The sequence below is a fragment of the Melospiza melodia genome, chromosome 4 (assembly GCF_035770615.1).
Source record: "Melospiza melodia melodia isolate bMelMel2 chromosome 4, bMelMel2.pri, whole genome shotgun sequence".
NCBI classification, from domain to species: domain Eukaryota; kingdom Metazoa; phylum Chordata; class Aves; order Passeriformes; family Passerellidae; genus Melospiza; species Melospiza melodia.
Genome location: NC_086197.1, coordinates 53,793,478 through 53,804,850, shown reverse-complemented (window position 1 = coordinate 53,804,850; position 11,373 = coordinate 53,793,478). Strand labels below are relative to the sequence as shown.

The 11,373-nt window shown below is 46.3% G+C and overlaps 1 protein-coding gene across 1 annotated transcript; it reads right to left on the bottom strand.

Annotated features, from left to right (window-relative positions):
* Positions 1 to 1,657: 1,657 nt before the first annotated feature.
* EIF3L (eukaryotic translation initiation factor 3 subunit L) lies at positions 1,658 to 11,252 on the bottom strand. The gene is made up of 13 exons (XM_063154511.1): positions 11,169 to 11,252; positions 11,013 to 11,061; positions 10,720 to 10,930; positions 10,048 to 10,127; positions 9,733 to 9,794; positions 8,363 to 8,432; positions 7,625 to 7,698; positions 6,592 to 6,763; positions 6,178 to 6,332; positions 5,205 to 5,375; positions 3,691 to 4,188; positions 2,635 to 2,715; positions 1,658 to 1,899 (listed from the first exon to the last, which is right to left on the bottom strand). The coding sequence occupies exons 1-13, from the start codon at positions 11,199 to 11,201 to the stop codon at positions 1,861 to 1,863; spliced, it is 1,695 nt and encodes a 564-aa protein (XP_063010581.1). The 5' UTR covers positions 11,202 to 11,252; the 3' UTR covers positions 1,658 to 1,860.
* Between the last annotated feature and the right edge of the window lie 121 nt (positions 11,253 to 11,373).

Here is an 11,373-nt window from a genome sequence, read left to right as displayed (position 1 = left end):
GTCCCGCAGAGGAGGCGAGCCAGGGACATCAGTGCATGGGCTCTGTGCACCCTCTGGAAACTGCTCTGGCAGATGGAAACAAAGCAGCAGCATATTCACAGACCTGAGAACAGCCTGTAACCACTGGAGTGTTTCAGATGATACAGATGCATTAAAAAATCTGTAATTCTGACATGCCAAGCAGATATTAAAATACCAGCAACACGCTGGACTTTTTTGCTATGCTATGCACTAGAACTGATCATGGAGATACCTGCCAGGGTTCCCATGTTGTGTATCACATCCACCTGAGCACTTCCTGGGAAAGATTTGGGCTTTGGATAGAAAGAAAGTAGGGCAGTTGCTGTTGACGGATATGCTTACTGTACTGCTGTTAGCAAATACGCAGAAGGAAAAGTGCCAGCCCTAAAATCAAAAAGGAGCAGATTCTGCTTGATATGAACACAGCTCCCCATGGGCTGCTGCAATGCAGTGGCATCTCAATCCTTTAATTTCTTAATGATATGGCTGCCTCAAACCCTCCAGAACTGGAGACAGTGAGCTCTTAGCATCCATAACACCAACGCCAGCAGCTAGGCAGCCAACAGGAATTGCTCTTTTAATCTAACTGTGCTGCCTGTACTGCCTGAGTTACTTTGTGACGGGAAACAGAGTTTACTTTTGAGCAGTATCTAGGACACTGGAAACCTGACCCTCGTTCAAACACAGAATATAATCCAACAAAGGCTAATTATTCCCTTTGTTTAAACAGAATCACACATAGAGCCAAACTGGACAGCTAGGACACCTTTCTGGAAAGGAATGAGAGAGAGAGGTACAAAGAGGCACATGGTGTATCTGAAACACATTTTGTGTAGCTTGCAGGTTTTCCTCTTGCACCTGTTTCTACCACTCAAACACCAAACTATTTAAAGATGGCAAAAGGAGAGAGGCTGGGGAGGGATGTGATTCATTTTTTGCATTCTCTTACCCAATACTTGCAGGTCCTTGATTCCCTTTTACGTGACTTGTTTTCAACATTTTTCCCCATTTTTCAAGGCACTACAAATTTGCAGCTGGAGAGCAGGGAAAATTTGCATTTAAAGGGTTTTAATAAATTGAAGGCCCTTAGGGAGTTTTCCAGAGAAACTGAACTCAATTAAATTAAGGGCCAGGTTTCAGGCATCACTTCTGCTGAAATAAAACACATCCTCCAGCAAGGACATTTCATCAGATGACTAGTTAATATTGGTTCAATGTTTACAAAAATTCTCCCCTCTCCTTTAAAAACATGACAATTCACTTTGGAGCATTTCTACTCCATAGCAACTAAAATAAAATAGAGGGGAGGAAAGGCCAAAAAGTAACCTTCTAAGAATGTAACTGCAACTCAGGTCTATTCACTGTATGGGGTGAAAGCTAAAGAAACAGCATTAGTTTACATCTCTTTCCAAAATCCTGTGAAGACACTGTAGAACAGCTCATTTTTTCCTGTCAATCAGTTCTGCAGCCTTTCCCATTTGCTGTGCAGGGTGAACGTACAGAGCACCTAAACAGATCTGCTCCCTGTTGTTACCTGCAACATGGACCAACAAGAGCACCAAGCCAAGAGCAGCTGCCCATGTCTCTATATGCAGTTATATTCTTATACAGAGGAAAAATAAATTAGTACAAATGCTTATCAGGAAAATTCCACTAATTTATTAGATGCCTTGTCCTTTGTAGGATAGTTTGAGCCAAACAAGTCTGCATATTTAAATACAAAATACCTTCTGAGCCACAGGAGATTCCAGAAATGCCAGAACTCTGAGCTCCCCTCCCTCAACACAGAGAATAATCTCTCCCACCCACTTCTCTGCCCAGGCCTGCAGTGCATCCACATTAGGGTCTCTGGCCCATCTTCTTCAATGTTCGGTTCAGCTGGAATTAGAGAAAGCAAAGGTCAGAAAAATACACAGTGATTGATACACATTGCTGCTCCCCTCAGCAGACCTTATCCAAGGCTCTTAACTCCTTCCTCTCCAACTCTCTGACAAGAGAGCTCTCGAGCTCTCACAGTATGTCAAGCAAAAGGGGAATGAGTAGAACTCTCTCCTTTCCAAGCTAGCAGAGGAAGATGTGGGGAGAAGAGAGGATGCAAACTTGTAGCAGCAGTATCACAACCCTCTACTAAGTCCCCAAATCTCAGAATTTTGCCCTCTGAGTTTCCAGTGCAGAACAACCTCCCCTGGGAGAGTGGAGACAGAATGTCAGCTCTTGGCCAAGCTCAGTGCTGAAGCCATCTATGCTCCAGAAATCTCTGAGGCCATTTTCTAGAGCTATAGTTATGAAGTTAGAGATATGATTTTGGTTGTGTTACTGACAGGGACACATTTACCTAGAGACAATGGAATTCAGCATTCCTGAATAGTAAAACTCTCCTCCTTTTCCACTGTGGCTCAACTGAGTACTTCTTACAAAAACATACCATTCCTCAAAGGCCAGCAGCTGCTGCTTGGAACACCTGCCTTTGCCTAGTGCCTTGCAGAGCCAGGGCTAAGTGCAGCATGGAATTACAGCTGTCTCACACAAGTGTGGACCCTCGAGGGCCTGCACAGCCCAGTGACTGTCCCATGTTTCCTACAGAGCCACACAGCTCTCCTGCCCAGGTCTCACCTCCTCAAACTTGTGGATCTGGCGGATGAAGAAGTCCCCGTAGCGTCGGGCGACCTTTGTGTCTGCAATATGGATCATGTCCTGGGAAGAGAACAGGATGAGATTAGGAAAAGGACCATGCTACCAGCAGGGAGAGAGCAAGAACTGCCAAACATAAAGATCAACCTAAGGGGCTTCATCCCAGCCATGGTTCAGCACCACACATACCTGACCTGTGCTAGTCCCACAGCACCCATCCAGCTCTCCTTGGGCTGCCTTCCCTCATACCTTTGTCTGGGATGAGTCCCCCATTCACGTTGTATTTGCTTCCCACATTCTTACACACTGGTTTTGTCTTCCTGGCAGCAGTTTGACAGTTCCAACCCCAGTTCATGCTTCCCTCTTTTCAGTCATGCTATATGCCCACGACAGCTCGGCTGAGACATGGCACGAGACCTTGCAAGAAGAGGTCTGCTACAAGGACCAAGAACACAGAGTAACCTGATCTCCTTCCTAGCAAGAAACCTAATGGTTACTGCTGTCTTCTTTGACTACAGTCCTACAAGACTCCTTGCTATGCTTCCTGCTGCTGGAGCTCCAGGGCAGATGGTGACAGCTCCACACTTTGTGTTTAGATTCCTCCTAGAGAAGCCACAACTAAATGCTGTTCCAGTGCAAAGCAGACCTGTAAGATGACCAAACAACATCTCTGCTTTGTCAAACAAAGGAGAGATGTGGGGAACACCAGAAGGACAATCCCACCGGAGACACAAATAGCAGCACTATCTGTCACTCAATTATCACCTCCCAGAACACTGACAAGCAGCTCTCTCTGTCCTGGGGAAGTGTTTGTTTTCTAGGTATGTTGACTGATAAAGCTGCCTGTGATATTCCATCACTCTTCTTCCACTGACACTCTTTTCATGCGGGGCTAGAACTTCATTGTGGGCAGGCAAGCTCCATAAATGGCAAAGGAAGAAGGAATGTCTCCCACAGAATGGAACAAAACTAGGTGCTGCCAATTCCAAAATTTCCTGGGTGAAAGAATTTCGCAGGCAGTAAGTGGCAGATACCAACCTTATCAATATAGAAGTCAACCTCAGAGGCAGACTGGAACTCTCCATCCAGGGCAGATATGCCACTGGTCCATACCAGGTTCTTCATCTTGTGCTTGAAGACGAGCAGCTGGATACGGAACTCCTGCTCTGTGAGGTCTAAGAAGCCGGCCAGCTTCGCCACAGGCATGGTGGTGTAGAGCTTGAGGAAGCTACGGATGGTTGAGAGCTGGGCCTGCTGCTGAACTTCATCAGCGAAGACCTTGAGCTGCTGCAGGAAGGGCTCCTTGTGGTAGTTGGGGTGCACGTTGTCATAATTGGGCACCACAGGGGAGAGGAACTTGGGGCAAGCGTAACTGAAGAGCTCCTCGTAGACCTGGGCGTCGCCCTTCTGCATGCGCAGCATCTTGTCCCCGTACTTCTCGCGCAGCTGCAGGTGGATGCTCTCGTCGATGCGCATGGGGTACATGGTGAGCGCGATGGCCAGCAGCGCGTGCATCTGCTCGTTCTGCTTGTTGATCTGACACAGACAGGAGAGACACCCTGTCAGCACCACGGCGTGCTCAGGCTTTAGGGTGCCCGAGGGAGCTGGCAGCTGCACTTTGCAGAGGAAGATCCTTTACACAAAGCACTGATGGTCCTAATGCTCAAGGGGGACAGCACAAAGAAGTAGTGCCTCTGGGCAAAGCAAATGGATGAACCACACACCAAGGCTCTTAGAAATAAAAGAGAGGGTGGGCAAGAGGAAGGTGCAGAGTAAATGCATCCAGAGCCATGGAGAACCCAGAAGGCCAGAAGTGCATTTGACTGTTTTGGTACAAGAACATGCAGAGAAGGGAAGGCAGATAGTTTAACAACCATCTTTTGGCAAGGGACAGTTGTCAGGGAGGTCAGTGAAGAAAAGACTGAGAAAGAAGATTTATATGAGTATGGGATGAAATGGACAGCTGAAACAGACATAACCAACTTTTTGAAGTGTCATGGAATTAAGACTGGCGGGTTTGGCTAAACAAAGAGTTAGGAATTAATCATAAGGATAAAAAGGAGACCGCAGGTAAAACAGCCACCAAAATCAGGAGGTAAGACAGCTTAGGTAAAAAGAGAAAGGAGCTTTGCTACAGCCAAATCTTTACGACTATCAGATAATGGAAATTCATCTGACAATGGCAGCAACCTGAAGTGCAGCACTGGACTAGAAACACAACTAAGTCTGAAGAAGGAAGCATTGACAAGAGTATCATCAGCAGCTCATACTCATTAACAATGCTGCCTAGAGCTAGAGTGCAGATGGACCTGGGACAACAGTATGGGGAACACCCAAAGTAACCAGTAACATAGCTAAGAGAAAATATTGTCACCCATGGCAAAGGAGTTTAGAGGATCCCCAGTCATCACCACCAGCAAAGTCCAGGATAATAAAGCTGAACTGTTAGACACAAGCTACCAGGTGATAGAGGAGGGACGGGAAAGAAGACCCTCCTTCTAGTGGTCTAGTGGTTTTTTCTTTGGGGAAGTGGAGTCTATTTTATCTCTTACCATCTCATACTTGTAGGTTGTCCTCTGAAACATGCTCTTTGTCCTCTGGATGTAGAGGAGGATGTTGGCAAAGACACGGATGGCATCCTGGTAACGCCGCATCATGAGGTAAGCGAAGCCCACATAGTAATAGGTGGTCACCTGGCACTCAGGCACCCGGGAGTACATGCTCTGAGAAGGAAGAAGTAACATGCTATGTTAGGGGAAGCAATCCACACTGCTTGTTAGCCACAATTCAGCCACCTCTGCTTTCAATCCCATCCCAAATACAGACAAGAAAAGGTTAATTCAGTCTACTTCACCTCCCACCCATCCCTGCAGCAGCTTCCTCACTGTTTTATTAGATCATCCCATTTCCTATGTTTTCCAGTTTCAGCTTCCTGCAAGGACAGGACTCTTGCTTTGTGCCTAACATTGCTCTGCTCAGTTCCCTTTCCCCCTGTTTCACTCCACATCCTGTGCCAGACAGCACATATGTAGATCTGTGCCAAGCCTTGGCCCAAACCCATTGCAGCTGAACTTTTCTTAGCCACAAGCAGCATTTAATTCTAAGGCAAAAACAGCCCAGGTGGGAGCAGGCACAGTGAGACGAAGTCAACAATACAAGAAGTCAACAGACGAAGTCAAAAATACAAGAAAGAGTCACTGGCAAAAGTAAGAATGGTGTGTTCAGGTAGTTACCACTACACTACCACTTGTAGTTCCAGCAGTATTCTCTGTAGCAACACTGCATTGCACAACACAGCAAACCTCCTAAAAAACTGGGCAATTGTGCTGCAAGAGCATCAGGCATTATCATATGGCTTGATTTAATGCCAAAGCTCTAGCTCTGCCCAGCCACAAACTCCTGACAACTACAGCAGATACAAACAGTTCCTCGCCTGGAAGATTCAGTACAGCAATTTTTCACCAGCATGCTTCAACAGAGGCATTTGGAAGACTGTAAAAGAAGAGCTAAAACATGTTGTATTACCTTCTTGTTGAGCTCAATGTTCTCCAGCACCTTAATGGCTTGGTAGTAATCTCCCAGCAGAGAGTGCAGACGCAGCAGCCCAACCAGGCTGAAGTAGCCCAGCATCTTGTACAGGGAGTGGCGCCCATATTCACCAGCCACACTTTCAGGGTCACCTAGGGAAAAAAAGAACCACAATGCCATCCTCCAAGGAAGCAAGCTTCCCTTTCAATATTTTCTGCTCAAAACAAAGGGAGCAAGGCCTGAAATGTAATCACTGCTACTTCTCACCTAAGGCCAACAGAACCAGTTCTCAGCCAATCCATCCACTGATTATGGGTTTGATCCAGCTCCCAAACAAAGTTAAGCAGCTTGGGTCAAATCAAAGTAAGGCAGCACAGACACCAGTGCTGCTTGGCACCTCCCAAAGCTCACCTCCACTTGTATAGACCTCCAGCTGTCGGTTAATGTTGGATTTGTCAACCAGAGAGTGCAGCACATTAAGGACACTGTGGACGTTCCAGATCTTGGGGTTGGAACGAAGGAAATCAATTTCCTCTTCAGACTTCTTGGCTGTTTTACAGCGGTACTGGCTGAAAGACTGGAACTACAGGAAAAAGCAGAGATTCAGTGATGAGCAGTTTGTCTAGAGATGCTCAGGTAAGTGCAGTAAGCTTACAATTTGCACAACACAAACGCATTACAAGAAACTACAAGCTGCAGGGAAAAAAAAAAGTTTCACATGAGATCACATGGAAATCAAAATGGCACATTATACCACCTTTAAAGCACCCAAAAGAATTATACAGCACAGAGGGTAAAGGCCAGGAGACAGACTGAAGCAGAAAAGGATCTCCTAAGCAATTAGGAAAGGCAACTAAACACAAATTTGCTGTCTGGTAGAAAGAAGAATGACCGAGTTATAAGACGCGTTTGCATACACGCATCTTTTCCCTTTATATGCACACGTCCTTTTTGTTCTCAAGATTGACCAGACAACACTTGAGGAATTCCAGGCAGCTCTATAATAAAAAGTTACAGAGAAGAGAATATATTCTCTGAAGAGAAAAACCAATAGCATTTGAGATCTGTACTGCTGCACTCAGAACAGTAAGTGGAAAAATATTTCTTAATGTCAAGATCTCAGACAATTACTCCAAATCAGGTCATCAATCTCTCAGTGCACACATAAAGGCCCTACTGACTAAGAAAGACAGAAATTTTGTTCTGAAAGAGAAATAGGCCCAAAAGTTCAGGACTCCCTAAAGAGCACCCTGTAACTTAAAAATCTGTACGTTTACAACTATTTCATCCACCTGGTAACAAAAGAGTAACAGTGATTACCAAAGATTTTCAACCTGCAATGGTACCCTTGCTATGGAAATCACAGCAAAGGACGGGATGGAAAATTTCTACAACTAATAAAGGCAAGGCCACCTCAAAATGGCCCAGTTTTATAATCACATACCTGGTATATGAACTCATCAATGATATCCCAGAGCCACTGGTTGGGCAGTTCCAGAGGAGCGGGGCCATCAGCATCTGCAGGACAACAGATGAGAGGGTTAATACCCTTTAAATTAAAGAACACAGAATTTCCCTGAAATGGGAGATGGAGCAGCAGATGAATGAAGCTTTCAGCAGGGCTGAGATGCAGCTTTGACTACCTCAAGTGCCTTCACTTTCAAAAACTATGAACATGCACAGGGTTCATCTCTGGAGTGTGACTGCTCAGCAGCATCAGCTCTCAGAAGCTGCACAGAGACTGCAGGGGTTTATCCTAACTGATCCATTTTCCACATGAGGCTTGGCAGGGAGTCACAAACATTAACATTTGCTCCAAGGGGAGTGAACAACAGTTAAAAGTCATGAAACACGGCAGGTTTTCTTTAGCTTACTGTTTCATTTTACTTTTTGAAAAAGATAGGTGAAGCAGTTCTCAGCAAGACAGAAAGCTAAGTAAGTTTTATTCTTTACAGTATTTCAGAAAGCATTGTAAACTATTTCTGCTTTTTGTGATTTTAAATCCATGGATGTAAATTGCTCTTCATTCAACAAACATGCAGAGAGCTTACAGACTACCTTTCCCTCTATTATTTATAAACAAACATGTTGCAGTTCTTCTGACCCTTTCTTCAGCTCTTCCCTCTCCAGCTCATCTTTCTCTCCAAAAGTCACAAACCAGAAATTAATTGCAGCAACTCACTGAGGATGTAGTTGAAGAGATTGCAGTAATTGTAATAGGACTCAAATCTCTGCTCCAGCGTGGGCCCCCCCTGCAAAGAGAAGTCAGCAGAGTCTGCTTCAACTCAAGCAAGCCAGGAGGGAGTTCATGGGCAACAGCATAAGAAGGACAGTCACAGTAGTAGAGGATCTAGCTCAGGAGTGCTAGAGGCAGTATTCAACCAGCACACCCACCAACATCACCCAGAAAACCAGAAATTGTAGCACTGTTGTCCCACAAAACAGGGATGACTTTTCCTATGCAGACAGCTTCTCCCAGGATGTCAAACCTCCTGTGAATATTCTGCATTTAACCTTCCCTGTTCCCCTCTACTGTTCAGATTCAAGAGCTTCCCATTACCTTCACCAGCTTTCCTTCCTTCTGTGCTCATGAGAATTCCTAATAGATCAACAATTCTGTTTCTGGACATCATTTCTAAGCACTTGACCTACTGGTTCTTGTTTCAGCTGGAGACACTGAGTCTGAGAACCACGAAGAGCACAGCCTGAGAAACCAGTTTCTCCTGTTGAAGCCTGGCTTGGGCTAACACAGCAGCCTTTTAACAGTGTCCATTTCTCCACCCCCTGGTCCACAGTAAAACTGCAGGTATTACTTATTTACCCATAAATCATGCATCTATTGAGACTTTTTTTCTTTAAGAACCAAATACTACAACTTTCTCACTGATTAGAGTCTTAAAAATAGGCTTTAAAAAAGCAAAGTTTGTTTTGTTTCACAGAGCATTATTCCTTTCATTTCCTTCTTCTCCATCCTTTATGGTATCCACATTTCCCTTTACACAAGGCACTTTGATTCCATGTGAAGTTTTTCATGGCAAATAATGTACCTTCCTCTTGTGACACCCCTTCTCACTGCCTGCTCATTTGAAGAGGAGCCACAAAGAACCACACATAAGTAATAAAAAGGAAAATTCAGTTACCTTCCAACACCCCCTTCTTCCCTTACTCACTAACCATCACATTTGCTGTTAGCAACAAAGAGCCTCCTGAACGCTCAGATCCAGTCTCCTGATTCATCTGAGCTACCAGAGAAACCTGTACACTCATCACCACCAAGCTTGGACAGCTAATGAGCCTCAAATAGACAGTCAAGTCTTTCTTGCTTTTCAGCAATCAGCGAATCCTTACTAAACAAACAAAAGCAATAATTTTAAGTAACAAAAGCAAGAATTTCGCTAAAATCAATGTGACTTAGAGCTCATGAACCCATGCAATTTTGCCTTGCAAAGATTAGGGGACCACTGATACTGCAGTGGCAGCAAGACTTGTCAAGTTTGCTGGCACAGAGAAGGCAGCACAAAACCCACAAGAAGACACAGGGCCAACACTCACGCTGACTTTGGCATAGATGTGCCTGTAGTACAGCTCCTTGTATAGGATCAGGAAAACTGCATCTGGAAAAGACCACAGAGGAGCACATTAGCAAGCCACAAGGCCTGAGAGCCTCCTGCCACAACAATGAAAGGAGGCACAAAAAGACACTTTGCTCAAATCTGACTTCTTGCCAGGCATCTGCTGAAGGAGCTGCCAGAGTGAACAAAGGTGACTGACTCAGGCAGCAACAACTCTGTGCACCTGCTAACTCAGGATCAGGAGGGATTCAGTTCCTTCTCTCCCTGAGAACCCAAGGGAAAGTGGAAGACTCACCATTTCCAACCTGAGGAGCAATGGCCTCAGCCTCTGGCCATGGAGTGTTCTTAAAAAATCTTTCTGTCAGTTTTGTCCAGCTGAAAAACAGACACATATGTGGTATGAAAAGCCACGTCTCACTCAGCATGACAGTGCTGGAGTCAGAGATGACAACAGAGAGAGGCCTTGGACTTGGTGAAAGCTGAGGGCATGACATACCCCTGATAGTAAGTCCAATGTTGAAGCAAATGATGAGAATCACAAACTAAGCAGTGAGACTTCAATTTATCTCCCAGGCACAAAACAGACATGTATGTTACTTCCACATTCCCTTCATGTCAAGCTGACACAGCTGTAAGCAGGAATGGAAGTAGCTGTTGGGAAGGGATGCAAAAGCTACACCTGACGGCTTTCTGCAAACTGCCTGATTAGCACCACTGAGAGCCCTCTCTGCAGCCTCCCTTCCTGTTAGGCCAGGGCTGGCATCTCCCTTCAGACAGATCACAACTCCTGTATGCTCACATTAGCCTCATGGGCTGGAAATACCTAGGAGTTTTTTTCCCACAGTAACCAAACCAAACCTGTTTGAGAGAAAGCCCAAGTCTGGAACAGCAGAGGCAGTGAGCCCTTCCTTTTAACAGCACCACAGTTAAAACAGTGATTTCCATCTGCTGAAAAACAGTATTGTACCTGTTCTCATAAATGTCCTGGATCTCGTACACCTTCTGGTCAATAACATCACTGGAAACACGGCTGGCCTGGAGCTCGTACACCTTCTGGTCAATGAGATCTGACACCGTCTTGTGAAAATACTGGATGAAGTTTTTGATTACTTCGGGGATCACCTGGTAGGTCTGCTGTTCGTACTGGCGTTCGTAGGCCAGGTCCTGCTTGGGGTCTCCTGTGGAGAAGAAGGAGCAGTGAGGCAGCGGCCGCACGGCCCGGCCCCACAGACCCGGCGGGCCCGGGGCCCTCACACTCACCCGTGTGCATATCATAGTCGTTGGAGTACGCGTAGGGGTCGTAGGCAGCCTGTGGGGAGAGGGCGGCAGTGAGTCCCCGCGAACAGCCCGGACCCGGACCCAGACCCAGACCCAGACCCAGACCCGACCCCCGCGCCCCCGGCGCCCCGGCCGCACCTCGTTGTCGTAGTCCTCCCCCGGGTAGGCCATGGCGGCGGCGCGGCACGGAAAGGGCTCCGGCCGGAAACGCGGGACTGGCGCGGCGCGGGCACAGGGGCGGGGCGGGCGGGGAGGCGGATGAGCCTTTCTATTGGCTAAAGCAACTGCCTGTCTTCAGCCTGCTCAGCCGCCACGGGCCTGCCGTGGCCTCCTTCTCTTTTTG